This window comes from Haliotis rufescens, unplaced genomic scaffold, assembly GCF_023055435.1.
Source record: "Haliotis rufescens isolate VD_foot unplaced genomic scaffold, xgHalRufe1.0.p SCAF_20, whole genome shotgun sequence".
Lineage (NCBI taxonomy): Eukaryota > Metazoa > Mollusca > Gastropoda > Lepetellida > Haliotidae > Haliotis > Haliotis rufescens.
The window spans coordinates 1731235-1750966 of NW_025963891.1; the positions used below are offsets into that span (position 1 = coordinate 1731235).

The 19732-nt window shown below is 40.8% G+C and overlaps 2 protein-coding genes across 2 annotated transcripts in view; one reads left to right on the forward strand and one right to left on the reverse strand.

Moving 5' to 3' along the window:
• The first annotated feature begins 269 nt into the window (after window positions 1–269).
• Window positions 270–11780, forward strand: LOC124151037 (DCN1-like protein 3). Its single transcript, XM_046523279.2, has 2 exons — window positions 270–447; window positions 5651–11780. Exon 2 carries the CDS (start codon window positions 5692–5694, stop codon window positions 6589–6591), a length of 900 nt encoding a protein of 299 aa, XP_046379235.1. The 5' UTR covers window positions 270–447; window positions 5651–5691; the 3' UTR covers window positions 6592–11780.
• Window positions 11781–12558: 778 nt separating this feature from the next.
• Window positions 12559–19732, reverse strand: part of LOC124151036 (bone morphogenetic protein 10-like) — a 28603-nt gene continuing 21429 nt past the window's right edge. Inside the window, exon 3 of the mRNA XM_046523278.2 lies at window positions 12559–15936. Coding sequence (XP_046379234.2) covers window positions 15703–15936 — 234 coding nt within the window. The 3' untranslated portion in view covers window positions 12559–15702. The remainder of the gene's footprint in view (window positions 15937–19732) is intronic.

Below are 19732 nucleotides of genomic sequence, written 5' to 3' on the forward strand. Positions count from 1 at the left end.
TCTGTTGTAAAGTCGATACGTGTCCTATCCATAATTGATTAAGGCTTTTATGTTTACTGGATAAACATGGGCTTTTAATATCTGAATGTGGTTTATTCAGCTCCCAATGAAAAGTTTTAATGTGTATAGCAATATGAAAATACGATTTTATTGATAAGCAGGCAACATGTGAGACCATGTCATTCAAAACCACAGCTTTGAAGATATTTCCAGAGAATATGAACTCATAACGCGTGCAGTGACGTCACGATGTCAAACAGGAAGTCGTCCATGTTTGTAGATGGCGGCCGGGGAGAAAGGGTTGGTCCTTCAAGGAAGGAATTTAGATTTGTATCGGTTATGAAGAGTTTGGAGATGTCAAAACACGACGAGAGTTCAATGGACATATTATAAACCACCAGGGATGCAATTTAATGCATCTAGAACGTCCATGGTCTCTGAAGTTGGGTGAGAACTTTGTCAGTCGTTGCAATAACACATCCCACTGGTGCTATTTATCGAAGTGAATACAGACAGTGGTGAAGCATTCATTGCAGTGGGTTCGTTGTAATGTTCATAGTTCCGCATTGACTTTATCTCGTCTTACAGATTAACCGACGTCGACTTTGTAACTATTCACTAACGCTGCATGTTCAATGTACATCCATTTGAGATCGGTAATCTTTCGAGAGAGGTTTGTATCTAAATGTGTATGGGAGATACAATCGTGTTGTTTACATATTCTCTACCCACATAAGTCAGATTGAAAGAGCTTTCAAAAGGTCTTTGGAACAATAAATGCCTAGAGGATGCACGAGACACCTATTTATATAATATGTAGCCTAAGTTTGTAATGATATAAGTTGTTATTAGTGGTAAACAAGGAACACAAGTTTGATCACGGTGTTTGATGTCATTGTAGCATACAGAACGGGGATTTCTAATTCTATTGATCTCTGCCAAATCCAGGACATGCCATGATACAATCAGGTTATGACTAATCATGATGACAATAATCAGCTTGTAGTTATGCTCAAATAAGCCACGCTTGCCAATACCATATTATATCACTGTCCATAATTTCTTGTGTATTATTATTGATTGTTTTACAGCAAAAAAGCAGTGTAGAAGGGGTATATCATTGCCGAATAACTGTTTTGAATATTGTGTAGATTTCAAAGATGTTTGTTTACGACTGCTCCTCAGAAATCAAATTAACTCATTGTCTATGGTTTTACTAACTTCTAGTAAGTGGTACCTAGTACTCATACTCAAGCCACAGATTATAATTATGCTGTTTATAACTGCATGGTTTATGGGGTTTTAGTATCACGTCTTACCTGTGTGTAACCATAATCATGATAATGTATCAGATTAGCATGATTTGAGATCATATATCTAAATACTGTGATATGTGGTTTCTTCCATGATAAGACTATCAATCCCAATGGTTACACATGCAAATTTGCTGATTATCATCATGATTAAGATCAAGAAGAATATACAAAGCCATAAACATGACATAATTAATAAGTAACACACAACACTAATCATGCTGATGTCCATTATTCCTGATCATCCCAATTGTAAACCAGGTCCAGATTAGGTTTGGATGTCACATTAACTCACTACCAGTGAATCCGACTTGAAACATGTGCACTGATATTTGAATGTCCATCCACTCTATCGGTATACAATGACAGATATGAATCAGCCATGTCACGGATGGCCACACAGTTCTCTTTAGTAGGCTTGTGTTGACAAGTATGGGATACCAAAAATAGGCCCCCAGGATTTGTTTTCCCATGTTTGTAAAAGTAGACCTTGGTGGATTGGGTGGTCATGGCTGCTTGGACAGTGTTCCTGTTTACCGGTAATTACAAGTTTTAACCGGTAAAATTAGATTTGGACCGGTAATTCGTGTGACTGTCAGTCCCTGTGGACTGGCAAATATAGTACCTTATAAAAATCTTTGTTGTTGAACAAAACATAAGCAATATTCAAATCTTTCCAAACGAAGTCAGCTTATCTGTTACCATCAAGGTGTCCTCTTGTCTACTTTTAGTGGAAGGAAATAACATTTTGCCTTGCTTCGAGGTTAAATATGTGTAGCGACTTTGTCTCGAAATATTCAAAAATAAGAGAGAAAATACTGTGACTGAACTTTGTGTGAATGATGTGTAGATCTAACTATGTTACTGCAGAGATGACGTCATTGCATTGAACATGATGTTGAAGGAATTAAAACCAGGTAATTTTCATATGTTTTTTATTTATTGTAAGTTGGGACTAACAAAAATCAGGAAGAACTGGTAATTTTTGGAGTTGACAGTCCACCAGGACTGTCAGTTTCAAAAGCCAGCGGGAAAACTTTTGTATGTCATTGTACCCCGATTATGTGGATTGTTGCTCATGCTTTCAATATGTCTGGACCCACCAACCCCCAACATCTAGCCAACACTCGGGGATATAACTGAAACACTGTTGTATGTAATTGTACCCCGATTATGTGGATTGTTGCTCATGCTTTCAATATGTCTGGACCCACCAACCCCCAACATCTAGCCAACACTCGGGGATATAACTGAAACACTGTTGTATGTAATTGTACCCCGATTATGTGGATTGTTGCTCATGCTTTTAATATGTCTGGACCCACCAACCCCCAACATCTAGCCAACACTCGGGGATATAACTGAAACACTGTTCAAGTGGCCTTATGCCTCACTCACCCTCTTTTAAGTTTGATGATTTTTCTTTCACACATTAAGTCAGGGTTAGAACTTGACACAAGCTGGCTAGCCTAGGGTAGTACAAAGTTTCCCAGTTTCCCCATTTCTTGACATTACAAGGTCATTTTATCTTTACCCAGGCTAGTACTAGTAGTAGAGCTTATGTGTTTAGTTCTAACTCTCAATAATCCTACACTAGTTATCAGAGAAGTAATTACATGACCAAAACAGGCTTTGATTAACTTATATGTTGGATTTAGTTCTGATGAATTAACATGGATATTTTGAATGACAGTACTCATGGCGTGACAGTACTATGTGGTGTTTGTGATAATTTCTTTAATGTTTGGTCATTTAAGCCAATGCACCTTGCAAGATCAAAAAATTGATCATAATTCTAATGGTTTCTCTCTTCTGACATGTTTAATTTGGGGCTAGGTTTAAAATCAACCTAAATAGTCATAAGATATGGTGATGCCTCCCAAAAATATTTGAAATTCTATTAGTGCTTTGGGTACCTTTAACATTAACAGAACTTTTGTGGGCGAGTGCTAATTTACATCTCTGTACTTAAGCAAATGGTAAGGATATATATATATATATAGTGACACCAAAATCTAGTGAAAATGCTGCTGAAAGACTGAATTGGGGATTAGTGTCAGTAAACACTGATCACTATACAGAGCCTGTTGTAGATATTAAAGTTTTTGATACAGAATGCAGAATTTGCTAACTTTATTGGTGGTAGCATGTTTAGGTACAAAATCACTTTGATTTACCTGCCTGTCTCTTTTTCGGGTCTATGGGTTCCAAGGAATGAACACAGAGTCCCAGGGAGACGTTGTGTGGCATGCTTCACTTGATTTCCAAGAATTTCCTAATGTCATTACACAGAAGCCTGTATCCTGTAGTTAGCATGGTTAGAGATGGGGATTTCAATATCAGATTGAGTCTGAACTTTGAGAGGGTTACTTGCCAAACAGCCATACTTTTCTTTTACGTTTCCTTAGGTTGCAGTGTAGATTAATTGCCTCCAGTTACATGTTGTGTGTGATAATGAATCAATGATGTAATGTATTGCGTCAGGTAAAGCCCTGATGATGGTTGATTTTGTTACCCACTCACTCTTCCACCCATCTTCCCGAGGCAAGTGAGTTAACTGGCTATAAAAGTCCAGTTTCCACCCTTGTCGAACTAGGCTGGTATTATGGAGTTACAATTTGGCTGGACTAACGTGTCTATGCATAGTCCAATCAAAATAGTGAAATGAAATCGAAATCCTGTTCGTAAACTGTCATGCAGATTTGCAGGATTTGCAAAGCATGTGCACCGCCAACTCATTCTCAACAGATATATTCAAAATCTTTTCATGTTTTTTAATCAAGGTGCTCATGTGATTTGATGCATTTCGCGATGTAAGACCTGTTTTATCACAATATAGATCTATCTTGATTATCGAGCAGATCATCCTGACTTGGCGCCGTCATGTTGTTTGAAGCAAATGCAAGTGATACGAGAGGTGGAATCTGATTGGTCCATAGGAGATGCTTAGAAGGGACATAACTGGTAATAGCCACTGGTGGCCAGGAATCGAGCACAGGAATTCCAGCCAAGTTCAGCAAGGGTGGAAACTGGACTTTTAAAGTCAGTTAAATCCCTTGCCTCGGGAAGATGACTTCCACCTTGTCCACTGACATATCTGATGGCTGTTGTAATACTGTCATCAGTATCTTGATTATAAAGAGCTATTGGTATATTGTTTTGGCAGGGGAGATGTACATTGTTCTTTAAACACAACACATTAAACATCTCTGTTTTGTCAGTATGTGTCATAGCCCACAGAGTATGAGAATGATGACTGAGCTACTTCACACTTCATATGTTTTGGTTTTACGGATTTGACGGACCAGAGCTAAAAAATCTGTAAAAGTGTTTACATTTATTTTTGGTGTTATTATTTGTCTGACTGCTCAATCTTTGACAGATTTGATGGATGAGACACAATAAAATAAACCTCAACTATGAAAATATAAAAAATAAAGTCACCAATAACATTTTAAGTAGTAATTGATCATATGCATTCTATATTGAAAGGATGTAGTCTCTTGGCAACTGCAAACATGAAGAGAAGTAAATACAGATACATGTTGCCATGGTTACTGTGAAAATAGTAAACATCCTGCACTTTAAACAGAAAAACTGAACAGAAAAATGCTAGTGAAGAAGGAAGTCCTGTTATATTTTTGTTTATTAATTAAACATGGAATGTTCACAGCGTGATCAGTGTCAGCACCAGAAGTATTATCAGGTTATCATGGTGATCAATCCATTGTTATTCCTAATTGATAGATATGTTCCAACCTAATTAGATCGGTCTGTGATATCCGTGATGCACTGCTGGCTTCAGTGCATGCTGTATAAGTATTGATTCTGTTTTCATGACAACCACCATTTTTTTCCTTGTGACCGTAAATGCAAAACAAACCGGTAATAAGCTGGTCAGGGGAGTACAGCTGAACAGGGCTCATACCTTGCCATGCTTACATGTGACATTAAGAATGTTGATAATGAATGCTGGTATAAAGGACTTCTGCATGTTCTCAGGGGCCAATATTTCAACCCCAGTCTTTGGCAAATGTTAGATTAATTCAGATATTGGCATAAAACAATCAAGTTTTTTGTGTTGCTAAGGCGACTGATATTCAGTGATCGCATTGCCAATAAACGTGACAAAGAGAGTACTTTGCGTTATCATGATTCGGTCTGGAATGCTAAAATTGGGACGTACAATATTTCCATATTTTTTACAAATCAAACTTTTCTCCCAATTTGCAATTTGGGCATTTATTGGAACTGCTGTGGTCTGTGCAGGTGTGAGTGGCCTATGAAATTGGGAAATGAATGTGATGTAGACTTACCATGTTTTGTTCATGTTGCAGGCCTATGCTAACCGCCTGTGCAGGTGTGAGTGGCCTATCAAATGGGGAAATGTCTGTCATGCTGTGAGGCTCCAGGACAGCCCGGTCCTGATGCCCAGTTCGCTGACCCACGCGCCATCTCATCGTCACAGTCCAGGTCATCCACAGGATTTGTCTCCGAGTCGAAAGAGCTGAAACGTGCAGCAGCAGTCACAGACACAAACTACGGAACCGGTCGACCGCTTATAGCGCCATCAGACAAGAAAATGTTCACGCAATACCCAAAACTCCCTCCAATTAAAAAACAAAGTAATGGTGAAAGTAAACGATTGTCACTCATTTCTAAGGATTTTCAAGAATCTAAAGTTATAGCCATGTTTGACATGTACAAAGATTCAGATGATGATGACATCATTTTGGCAGAGGGTGTGGAGAAGTTCTGTGAAGATCTTGATGTGAAACCAGAAGAATATATTGTCCTTGTCATTGCTTGGAAGTTCCAGGCTGATCAAATGTGTCGTTTTACCCGCGATGAATTTATTAATGGTTGTAGGAATCTCAAATGTGACTCCCTGAAGAGCATTCGGTCCAAGTTCCCAGAACTTCTTTCGGAAGTAGAGAACAAGCAGGCCTTCAAGGACCTTTATCGCTGGACGTACAAATTCGGCCTTGATTCTGACACAGGCCAGAGGACTTTGCAGACTGAGATGGCCATGAGCTTGTGGAAACTGGTGTTCTCTCAGCACGAGCCACTGCTTCTCGAACATTGGCTTGAATTCCTCTCCAAACATCAGAATATTCGAGGCATTCCAAGAGATACGTGGGACATGTTCTTGAACTTCACTGAGCACGTGGGCGAGGATTTGACCACCTATGACGACACAGAGGCATGGCCAAGCCTGTTTGATGATTTTGTTGAGTTTGAGAATGATCGTCAGAATCAAAATGTTATGACCGACTGATGTTCGATGTTCTGTGATTATACGAGTGCTTCTGTGTAGTAATAGTGATATAACTGTGTTACTGTCTGGTTGGTCGGGAAATGGTCATGTGTTGGTTATGTAAGCTAATGTTTTCTTCTCGAGAAATTATTCACTTCTTCAAATTCTTTATAGCAGAAGAAATTTACCATGACTGTATGAATGTGGGCTCAAACTGTTTATCAATATCAGGAATGTTGGTGATTGGAGAAAACTGATAATGTGACCTTTAATGGAAGCCCCCCAATTTCACCATAAGGCCTTTACTCTTGTCTCACTTAACACGACAACTTGTGTTCATCAGACCATGCTCATACCCAACGTCCCACTGGTGGCCTCTTAGCTTTCACTGTCATTGCCTTCATCCTCTCATCGTTGGTTCACCATCATCGTCCGATACTGTCAGCATGTGTGTGCGCATGAGAGGTTTACACAACAGAACTGATTTCAACAGATTGTAGCAGTATAGTAGAACAGACTTGATATCCACTGTATTGTTTCCATTCTATACTACTCAAAAGAAGTTTAGGATCACCCGATGCTTTCATGTTAATATAGTTAAATCTGTCTTGCCATGACAGATTAACTATAGTAATATCAAACTATTGGGTGACGTTTTTGAGTAGTATAATACGATAAATACCCTGGAACCATTTGCTACTTTAGCTCTTTGAGTCGGAGTCTACTAATGATGCTAAAAATAGCTGTCCAGTTAACTCACTGTTACAAGTGAGAAATTCTGTGTTAAGTTTAATAGAGAAAGTAACAATTGAGCGACATTTCCAATTTTGAAGTGAATGGACCCAGCATATTTATCAAAATAGAATTGACATGTAATGCACTGGATAATGGAGGATGTCTTGAGGAATAAATTCGCAGCTAAATGTTATCATGTGCATGCAAGAAATGAATATTAAATTGGAGTTATGAATAATCTCAATGATAGCGGAATATAAAAGCAAATAGATATGTTTTTCCTATACCCAGGAATGCCAAGTGGCAGTGAAATGTGAGGGTATGAATTGAAGTGTAAATGCTCAGGGGGAATAGCCTGTTTTGCACACATTTGATTGGCTGTTGCTCTCTGTGGCTGAATGGACCTGATTAAGGGTTATTTGATCTGCTGCCCTAGGATCTTGACTTACATAAGCGTTGTAAATCTCTGATCATCAACATCAATGGCCTACCAATTTTGACCTGCAGATTGATGTTAATAAGCTGAATTAAATTTCCAATTACGTAGTAAGAACAACCAAACTCTTAATTCTGGGTTATTTCTCTCTCACAAATAAAGCCAGAACCAAGAACTTAATCCGTGACAGAGCGTCCATATTTCCTCACCTTGTTTGTTATTGTCAAATTCACTTGTGCAAATATGACAGGTCAGCTTATTCTAAGTTCTAAGGCTCAGTTTGGGAAATATAAATATGAAGGAAAAGGCAGGATCCTTTTCAATGGCTGCTGACCTCAGTAAAATGAAATCTGGATATTTCTACAGATGAATCATGGTTATTGCTGTTTCAGCATTTTTATAATTGCACTGTCCTATTGCAGTTGTATAATCTTAGAGCTGACAGGTTTTGTTAAAACCAGAGATTAGGATCCGAAATGAGTGTATCATGTCTTCATGTTGTAGAACTTGCCAAGTTTGGAAGGAGGTTTTTTCTATGTCTCAGAAGGCAGTTCAAAACCTTAAAGGATTTCCCCTGTGGGGATGTAAAGTAGTGAGGGATCTAGAAGCAGTTGATTGTGTGTTTCCCTTCAGTTCCTTTCTAGTTTATCATGTGAACAGGTATATCCTATTGCTTGACGATACATCCAGAATAATGTAGAAATTGCTGCCTTTATTGTCTTGATTCGTAATATATGTTTTCTTTAGCTTTCATCCTGTTAATATGAAATTATTGTAGCTCACCTGATCAAAATGCGCTGTAGATGCTTGTCATGGCTTGTTGTCTTTCGTTAACTTTGCTCATGAACAACTGCTCTGAAACACTTAAATGGGACGTGTTCCAAATGAAGATAAAAATTTGTTGTTACTGTGAACATGATGACAACCTAAAGAAAGGTTCAATGTTAATGTCAAGGCAAATTTGTAAGGGGTCCCAGTTGGCCATCATTAGCAAAACTGATGCAGCTTATCTGCCCTTCAGCCGCTAGTCTGTAGTCTGTCTCTGGTACAATTCCTTTTTGTCTAGTAAACTCAGCTATTAATAGTCTACATGCCAAGACTAATATTCAGTGAAAATTTCAGATGCAAAGTTTTTTTGGCCCTGCTTCAGACCTGTAAGTTCAGTTTCCCACCTAGGTACTGTGTGTGAAGCCCATTTCTGGTGTCCCCTGCCGGGATTTTGATGGATTATTGCTAAAAGCGGAGTAAAACATTTTTACTCACTCACTCAGACCTGTAAGCTTGACAAGGTCAGTATCAAGTAACTGTCTGTCGCTTTTAGCTACTGGGACAATCTGTGAAGCTTAGAGAATAATAGTCCATGTGATAACATAACATCAGATGTGATGCTGAGAGCAAATTAAAAAAGATGTTTTTTGCACAAACTGTTTTAACGAATACACAAGGCCTTAGCTGCATTCTCCTCTATTGTAGTGTCTCCGCTCACTCAGCAGCTTCAGTGTGGCAGTGGACAGATTCGTGCTTCTTGTCCATAAATCATTCCGACCGTTTGGCATGTAAGGGTTGTCATAAGTCACCATGGTGTGACTGCATCATGTACACAGAGCCAGCATGTCTCACTGGACATGTTTTGCGTTGTAGGGGCGGTCGGGTGTCCTAGTGGTTAAAGCGTTTGCTTGTCACGCCGAAGACTCAGGTTCAATTCCCGACATGGGTACTATGTGTGAAGCCAATTTCTGGTGTCCCCCGACGTGATATTGCTGGAATATTGCTAAATGCGGCGTAAAACCATACTCACTCACTCACTTGCTTCGTAATGAGTATATTTATGCAAGAAGACTATAACCAAAGTAGCATGTAGGGTCGGTTGAGCCTGCCCCATCAGTGTGTGAGGTCTATTCCTTGTGTCCCTTCACTGTCCAGCTGCTGAGACTGGTGTTAACCCATATTCATTTACTGTGGCCATGGTAACATTTGAATATATTCCATTATGTTGATATGAACTAATGTGGCAAGATTATTTGGCAAGAAACATGGAGAAATTAGACCAATGCACTTCAAGCTGAAACTAGCCATGCCAAGTTGGATATTGTATTGAGAACATGAGCATGCCCATAAAACCTGAGATTTTCCTTGCTGTCGGGTTACATTTAACAGAAGGCAAAATTGACAATTTGGTTGGAGTGAGACTTGGATCAGGCTAATTTGTTGGCAGTGCCAGCAAATTTAAATTCCGCAAACACCCCTTTGTCAGCTAGTTTTATGACATACCAATCTGACCTAAACTGATCATGTCTCTGTTTCACAATTGACACTAATTCCAATAGCTGTAGCTAGGTACTTGGTGGGACGTGGTCCTGTGTGCGGCACACAGGTCACAAATTGGGTAAAGTTTAAAAACATCGGTCATGGAGACTCTTTAGCTGGGCAACCGTGTTTGTCCTGAGAGTTTCTATGGCTTCGGTCCTGCGCCACACTGAAGCACATGTGTCTCCTTCGACAAGTGACTTTGTTTGAAATATGCCTCTGTTCACCCAGCAGTAAATGGGTACCCAGTAGGATAAGATGGTCATGTGACTGTAAACCTTGTGTTGTATTCTTCCCAGTTAGCTGAGAATGAAAACTCGAGTGCACACTGATCCATTGACTGGGGTAATAATAATGTACTGTATTGAGTGGATTATTATTATTATTATTATTATTATTACTATTATTATTATTATAGGTTGAGAATGGTCATCTGGCAATGTAGCAAAGTCTCCCTTCATAGCTGGGTGCGTTTCCTCACTTGGGTTCAGTGTATGAAGCCAAATATTGCTGTCCCATCATGATACGGCTGAAATATTGCTGAAGTTCACCTCATTCACTTCCTGAACATGCTAAAACTCCAAACTGGCCCAATAGAACATTTGATAGTAAACATTTGAATGTATGCTTTCAAGGTGAGTACCATACAACGCCGTGTATGGTGACACCCCAACTGATGATTAAGGAGATTAACACTGCACTTGGACATCGTTATAGGTGTTTTACTTTGTATACATGGTACAGAAAGTCTCTTTGAAAATGTGTGCTACATTCAGCTGTATTTGTATATTGGTTTGTGTGACAATTTGTTTGTGATATTGTACATGTTATATTCTTGTTATGAGTGAGCTGTATGGAAGCCTTGAAATCTGAGATGGTGTGAGAATGACCTGGGTGAAGTACATATTACTAGGAACGCTTCTTCGTCTTATGTTGTCATCAGTTTGCTAAGTAGATGCCCTTCATGTCTAGTCACTCTTGCTTGCTCCCTGTTTTGTCTTTAATTTAAATTTATATTGTATTAAAATGTGATAGTATAATCAGTGATTGGCGATTGAGTAGTGTCCTTGCTTTGATGAATGTGATAAATCCACCGTAGTCAAAACTTTTGCTTTTTTGGGGGGGGTCCGTAGGAGTTGTCTCCCTTGAAGTGTATGCTTTGGGAATGGAGTAACGTATTTGTGAAACGTTTGTAATATTAAATTGCACAACTGTCTACTATTTTCTATGCAAAATGGTACACACTGTTCAGTGCTAGGTCCCTATTTATTTGAATGACTATTTTTATGGAACCATTGTGAAGAGATTGTCAACCCTAGTGACAACAATTTGGTGCTGAAGTGGACATGAATCAGCCTATTGTTGCCGAGTGTCTGTATGTTTTGTAACATTGCGGTTTCATCATGTACATGTACCATATTCCTTGTTTTGATATTTGTGGAATTGTCAGATAATCATATTTACCTTTTATGGAAATCTACAGTCTATCAGCATGCTCAGTTATACATAAGACCATCAGTAGAAACTTAAGTCCCATTTATCCAAAATCTCACAGCTCAAACTTACAGTAAAGTGCAACATTTATGTCTGATGAGCAGACATTTTTCTCTATTTTTCAAATGGTTTTGAACAGAGCTGTAACCATGGTAAGAGCTTTGGCGTTTGAAGACAATTGCCTCAGCTGTCGTTGTAGATATTATAAACCTCTGTCGGAAATGAATTTTTCATGTTAGCTAAGTGATTGAGTTTTTTTTGTGCCTCAACAAGTTAGTCAAGTTGAGTCCACCAAACATGCGACTTCAGGTCACAAAGGGGGCGGTCGGGTAGCCTAGTGGTTAAAGCGTGCGCTCGTCACGCAGAAGACCCGGGTTCGATTCCCGACATGGGTACAATGTGCGAAGCCCATTTCTGGTGTCCCCCGCCGTGATATTGCTGGAATATTGCTAAAAGCGGCGTAAAACCATACTCACTCACTCACTCACTCAGGTCACAAAGTCACTGATACAATCACCACCACCTAGGTTAGCATGGCTGGAGAAGCATGGCTGGAGAAGCTCTTGTGTAGTCTTCCAACATATCCAACATATGCATCAATAAGACTGTGAACTGGTCGCCATTGGCTGTCTTCACTGCACACTCACTTGGACGAAAAGATGACACCAGGTTCAGTGGTCTGAAACACCAGCGCCACCCCTCTAGACCCGCCTATGCAATTATCCTTAGTCACTGCACCATATTTGTGCTGGTGTTGTAATGGTGTGTTACCTGTGTGGTAAATATTACACTTACAATGTCATGTTGGTGGGATGGTCATGTGTTGCTCGGCATGGGTGGCAAGTTTGTGGCCTCACATTGGCCATTGATGCCATACTTGAACTTCACTGAAATTCAAGGTCACTAGATAGGACTATCACATGACTCACCATGCATCACATGAAAACCACTTGGGAAATCACATACGGCAATAATTTCAGTTTTATGATAAGAAAAACAATACATGAAGTGGGAAAAAAACACATATGGCTTTATTTAGTTGTTTCTCTAAATTTACATTGTAATCATAGCACACCATTTCCACTATGAGCACACACCCACATGAGGTATAGCGTCCAGTACTACAACACATAGTATATACAGTAGTCTGTAATTATATCAGGCCGTTCTGCATATACGTCGTTTATTTTGCTACACATGACAATTAGCTGCACTTATCACGGCACGCGGGCACCGGGGTCCCAGTCGTCAAAGACGCCGGAATAAGCTATGCAGTTGATTCCCTAAGCGTGCCAGAAATCGATGATCGTTTCGGTTCGCCCTTCGAGGTTTGTAGGCTTTCACCAAAGTGGTTATCGTCCAAGACCTGTGTTACTTTGGATTTTTCTTCCGACATCAAGCCAACCCACCATGATATAGCTGAAATACTATTTAAGTGACCTTAAACCCAAATCACTCCTCTCAGTTCTTGTCTTAAAACGAAGTGACCACTTCTCCGGTTTGCCCCTCGAAGACACAAGGAAGACATGAAATATTTGATGAAAGAGACAAAATAGTTCATAGTTAATGCACAGATATGTTTAAAAAAAATAAATTATGCAAACATGAAGAGACGACTTTGACAGGGCAGCAAACCAGGGACACGACTGGTCAGTTGGATGCCCGACTACCACCTTTTACGTTCGCTTCAAATATTATGGTGACTATTTTGTAACGTTAAATGCAAGGACGATATAACAGAGGGAGGCACAAGAGCAACGGACGTCATAACAGTTTCAATGTATTCTCTCACGACTTGCATATTAGATAAAAAGATAAATTGTAAAAAACAAATAACCAGTTTAGATTATCCGCCGAAACAGAATAAGAAGGTTTTGTTGCCAGATACTTGTGTTGCGGTAAGTACAGAATAAGCAGGAAATTTGTACATTCTTATAAAACAAAATTTCTTAGTTGGTAGGCCAAAACGTATGTTTAGATAAACAGAAGCAACATAAAAGGAAATTCTAAACATCTAACGTCACAAAATTTATAAAACAAGTTATTTTTGTTGAGGGACCCAAACGTAGGTTTGGATATACAGAGGTACTTAATATCAGCATGTGGTCTTGGCCTGGACTCTTCATCTTTGTCGAGACGAGACACATGTTTGTCGTTTCACTCTATCAGGTAGACACCCCTGGTCACTTTCAAGTAGACAGATCCATCACTACAGCGACACGTTAACCTCCAAGGACAACAGTCCTGGTGTGAATGAAAGTGTATCGCAGTAGGTGTCGGAAAATATGCCCTGCCACACAAGCCTCTATTGGTGAAATTCCCTCAGTATGAATTATGTAACTTATTAACAGCTGTGTTTAGGCACCGTTCACAAATATTTTGGCTGTGTTCCAGTAAAAGATCTCTCGAAGAAATCGGATCATTTGCTCTTTCATCTCTGGCCCTACGTCAAGATCCCTACCTGGTATTTTGAAGGAGGAAATAACACTTTTAGAGGAAAGAGCAGTACCTGTGGGTATATGAAAATGAACTGTTAGATTGATGCACATAATAATAAAACTGGAGGCGATAGTAAACGAGTGAATGACTATGGTTTTACGCCGCTTTTAGAAACATTCCAGGCATATCACGTAAGGGAGTCCAAAAAATGGCATCACACATTGTACTCACATGGCGAACCGAACCCTGGCCCGTAAGCGCGACGAGGAACACTTTTACCACTAGGCGTCTCCACCGCAGATACCAAAGTGATGTTTGAACGATTTGAATCTAACTTGCTAGGACAGGCACTTTCCTGAGTCATAGCCCTTCCCCGGTCCCTTAAGTCCACAGCTGACCTGAAGGACTAGTACCCTCAAAATACTTTCCCGCATCAAAACTCACTACCCAGAGATGAAGCTCAAGGTTGTTATCTCTTCCCTATAATATCAATATATTACGACGTACATTTTAGGTCTGAGATGGACAGCAAAATCGTCCAGAGAGCATATTGCTTGTCCCGGGGTAACGGGCATGCATGTATTTGAAAGGATGCGTCGTTGATTCCTCCAGACATCTCCAAACGTCCATGAGCTACGTTGCTTGAAATATTATGGAAAATTGAACTTTAATTATTTATTTCAAATCTGTATTAAACCTTACCGAACAAAACTGTAGCCTAAGTGATTCCGCAGCATACTAACCCAGTTTGAATGCCGTTGATAGCAGCTATGGGTTACTGAATAGATCACTGATGAAGATGCGTGCCTGGCGTATGTACGGTGGCTGATAAGGATGTTTCAGATTGCAAATCGTCAGCATTAACAAACAATCAATTCTAAGGTACAGGTTATCTCTAACCACAGATATCGTACATCAGGCGAACTACATGATAACAAATAGCCAGCGAGCGTCGGAATATGCACAGCAACAAAGCTCTACCGTACTGTACACACAGACAGCTATACATATTAGGTAACAAAAGCCCTGGTTAAACTTGCAAACTCTGGTCTAAACAGCACCACTGTGGTTGGCGCGTAATATTCCAGAAGGTGTCTCATGCATATAATTCGGCGTCCTATCTCGCCTTGTGTAGCCTTCGAGCCTCCAGCGAGAGTGTTGGGCATCTTCTGCTGAGACCCCAGGGCGTTTTCCCAACCACGAGGTGACCTTGGAACGGTTCAGCGGGAAGACGCGCTCTGGAATGAACATGCACAGATCGGCACGACAAGCAGACTCCATACACAGAGGCGAGTCTCTGCCTGTACGTCTTCATGTGCACGTTTGTTCCACGTTGATTATCAAGTTCCGCTATCAGTCACTGACGATGTAGTCACGGGTTGTTCCAGTCGCGCGCTCCATGCAGGAAGTCACACGTTGGCGAGCCGTGAGTCACCATGCCACCAGAACGGGAATACAAGTCGGTTAACATATCTTTTGGTGCAGTTTCACCATGAGAAAAACACAATAAACGATAATAGTACCCGTAGGGTAGCCCCTTTCTCTTAAGCAACATCAGACATGTCATCGCACTGAATAGACGTCCTCCACAAGGTCAAAGAGCCTGTTTAGTTCTATATTGATAACCCTTCCTTGAGACACGAACCAACTTCTGTTGGGGAAGACCTGGACTTCATCCATAAAGACCCATTGTTCCTGGACGTCACCGAAAGGCGACGACGTCAACGACAGCCGCACTCTGCCACCTGCATGCCCTCGTATTTGAATTTGTAGGTGATGACGTTGTTCTCGTCGACGTACAGGATGGAGATGGGGTTGAGTTTGGTGGGGACACAACACGCACGTGCCACCGCCTTGGGACGAGAGTTGTGGAACAGGGTCTGAATGACGGCATGTTTGGTAGGGGTGAGGTGGTCGCTGAGGGGGTAGTAGCACTTCCCCACGCACTCGAATGCCTGAAACAGACAGTCATATAATGTCAGACCCCACAAAACAACGTTTCAGGAGCAAAAACAATGATTAAACACTTAACGATAATATTCACCTTTACAATATTAATAACGCTTGTCGGGACGGTGGAGTGAGTGAGTGAACATGGTTTTACGCCGCTTTAAGCAATATTCCAGCAATATCACGGCGGGGGACACCAGAAATGGGCTTCACACATTGTACCCATATCGGGAATCGAACCCGGGTCTTCGGCGTGACGAGCGAACGCTTTAACCACTAGGCTACCCGACCGCCCCTCGGGACGGTGGAGAAACTTAATGGTAGCGAGCGAGCGTATGGGTTTTGTTTAACTGCTTTTGATAGTATTTCAGTCATGTCAGTGTGATGTTGGAGGAAAGCGTAAAGTGAGGCAGGTCCTAGTCGTTTACCACTATGGTGAAACCCACGGGTATGGTGCTGTTTGTTTGTTGTTTAACGCCGCACTCAGCAATATTCCAGCTTCTCTGACGGCGGACTGTAAATAATAGAGTCTGGACCAGAGCATCGATCAACGCAATTGGGATACGATGACATGCATCAACCACGTCAGCGAGCCTGACCACCCGATCCCGTTAGTCGCCTCTTACAACAAGCGTAGTCGCCTCTTTCGAAAAGTATGGGTTGCTGAAGACCTATTCTACCCCGGATCTTCACGGGTCGGGTATGGTCCTGTCACATCTCGAAACTGGGATAACAACCTCAAGGTCATGGGTTTCTGGCACAGCCAAGACATGGCTGATGGCTTGATTTGTTTGTTTGTTGTTTAACGCCGCGCTCAGCAATATTCCAGCTATATGACGGCGGTCTGTAAATAATCGAGTCTGGACGAGACAGTCCAGTGATTGATATCATGAGCACCGATCCACGCAATCGGCATCGATGACATTCATCAACCAAGTCAGCGAGTCTGACCACTCGATCCCGTTAGTCGCCTCTTACGGCAAGCAAAGTCGCCTGGTACGGCAAGTATGGGTTGCTGAAGACCTATTCTACCCCGAGTCTTCACGGATCGCTAAGGGATTGATTTAATATTTTTGAGATGCATGAATTTGGGGCCATGACAAGAATGTATCACCAAAGTGAGTTTTAATGTTATTTTGTATCCCTGGCCTGTGATTCGAGTGAAAGAAAACACTTTCTTCTTGAAAATAACATAAAGATAATATTGCCTCCGTTTTTATTATTTGCTTGCCCCTCCCCTTCCTCAGTCCCTAACTTTAATGTGTGAGGATGATTAAACGTTTTATTTTGTGTTCGTTCAGTTTGTCAGCTCTGACGAACTGTTCTGGTAATATAAGAGATGCATTTGCATTACGTTCTTCGCGTCTTTGATAAAGTTAGTTTGTTTATTGTTTAAGGCCGCACTCAGCAATATTCCAGCTATATGACGGCGGTCTGCAAATAATCGAGTCTTGAACAGACAGTCCAATGATTGACATCATGAGCATCGAGTTTATGATAAAGACATGTTTTAGCATGTTTGACCACTCCATGTTACACTAACAGGTCATTTTCACTTCACGTGGCCCTAAACGACTTAAACTTCATTGATTGTTTTAAGCGTGTTGATAAAGACATATCTACATATACAAATATCCAGATGAAGATATTCTAAAAGATGATTGGTTGTCTAGAAGGCGGTCAGCTGGTGACTTTCTTTGATTGGTCTAAAAGGTACACGAACTCAATCAACGTACTGCGTGCATTTGCAATGGGGAAATATATCAGTTGAAAAACATGTGAAGCTACTGCGTTACCATGGGATATTTCAGTAGGTGTAATATTCAAGAAGACGCTGGGTCAATTTATGCTGCGAAGTAAAAGTTACATCAGTGTGATCACTCATAAAGGAACAGTACTCCTCCTAAAGGATACATTCACAAACATTATTTCAACCTCATTTGATATCAAATAATTCAGAGGGCACGGTTGGCCCAGTCGTCTAAGGCGCCGCGATTCGCTGTGCAGAGTTGCGTCCCTTTGGCGCGCCAGAAACCTATGGGTTCGAATCCAGGTTCGGCCCTATTATGTTTCTAGGTGTGACAGCACCATACCCGTGCTCGTGGGTTTCACGGAAGTGGTAAACGTCTAAGACCTGCATCACTTCGGCTTTCCTCCCACATTTAGCTGACACGCCGTGATATGACTGGAATACTGTTCAAAACGGCGTCAAACACAACTCACTCGCTCACTCAAATAATTCCACAACCTACAATAAAGTAACTTGGAAGAATTGATTTCAGTGTACACATCGGTGTTAGGTTTGAAAAAAACTAAATTGTAGACATTTCCTAAAAATATATACATGTCTCAACAATAATACTTTCACAGACTGCTAATTAAATCAGTTACACAAACGAACTGGAAACAACGACACCAAATCAGTGTCATCGTTCAGGGCAATAATACAACAAAATCCCCACCCACTCTATAATGAGCCAATCGGGAGTTTGCCACTCTGCTAGTGGGCGTGGCCTATATGTTTCAATGATTATGGAAACATTAATGCATTAATAGTTGCCTTGTTAGCCCATTCAATGCCACAGAATCGATTGCAATTTAATTATATACACAGTCAAAAGAATTCAGGATTGTATTTGACCCACGGGGCAGCCTCCTGCATGCTGTGTTTACGTGTATCAATCGGTGGCGAGTAAAGCTTGTTTGGTAGTACAGTGTAACCTTGTTAATCCGGACGGAGCCGTCCATGGTGAAAGATTATCAAATCCCCGGATTAACCAATCATTTGAACGGTGTTATACTTCTTTATATATATATACACACGGGATGGCCGGATTAGCGGGGTCCGGTCTAACGAGGTTTCACTGTATATTAATAGTATTACAGTTCGTCCCAGCACACTGACCTACTAACATTACCCACAATGCTCGTGTTCGTCTGGACGTGAAGCTGTCAAGATACAAAGGTCACGCTGTGTTTATGACCCGCTATCTGCCTGGATTTACGTGGCCTTTCCAAGCATCTGGGTAGGTCATTACAAACAAAACCTGTTATCCAAACTACGAGGGGAACGCGGTTATAAAGCAGTTCTCCGATACGGGTCTTCATTACTCCTGGTAAAGGCTACGATAACACAGGTGCTGGTATTCTGCAAGAATGTCATTCATAAACATTTGGTTGAACGAAACAGGAGGTTGTTCTAAACAGACGGCGAAAAGAGCGGAGTGGAGGGCGGCCATAATGGCTGATCGGTTAACAGGAAAGACAATAAATACAACTGATGATTTAAACTCTTGGTCTTCCACTATATATATTCTCATTTCCATTCAAACAAAACTGTTATGTTTGTTTAGAAATATATATATTTCTATCTTATCCAATAAACTCCCACACTTATTTGAAATATGTTGCTCGTCCATTCAAGTTGTTACACTAGGATTATATTACAAACTGCTTAGAATAATGTCACGATTGTGTCTAGACGAATATAACTGGTTATCTGACGTTGTAGCGCTATCCGTCGAATCAATGGCACGGGGACAGTATATCATCTCAGTACCGCTCTCTGCCACCTGCTACACGTATTTCCCCCGTCCCTCACACGTGCTGGTTGACGAGATTGAAGTCATGTAGCAGGGAGTCACTTACAGGATAGAATGGCACACACGCCAGATGACACGTGGGTTTATGAGAACAACGTCAGGTAATACGCATATTTATTCCTCGTCTTGGCAATTACTAACTTGTTATATCAGTATGTTCTAATATATGTAAAGCGATAGCGGTTATTCTGGTTCGGGA

Excerpts from the sequence above, each read along its gene's own strand:
- LOC124151037 (XM_046523279.2), top strand. The coding sequence starts at position 5,692 with ATGGGGAAATGTCTGTCATGCTGTGAGGCTCCAGGACAGCCCGGTCCT.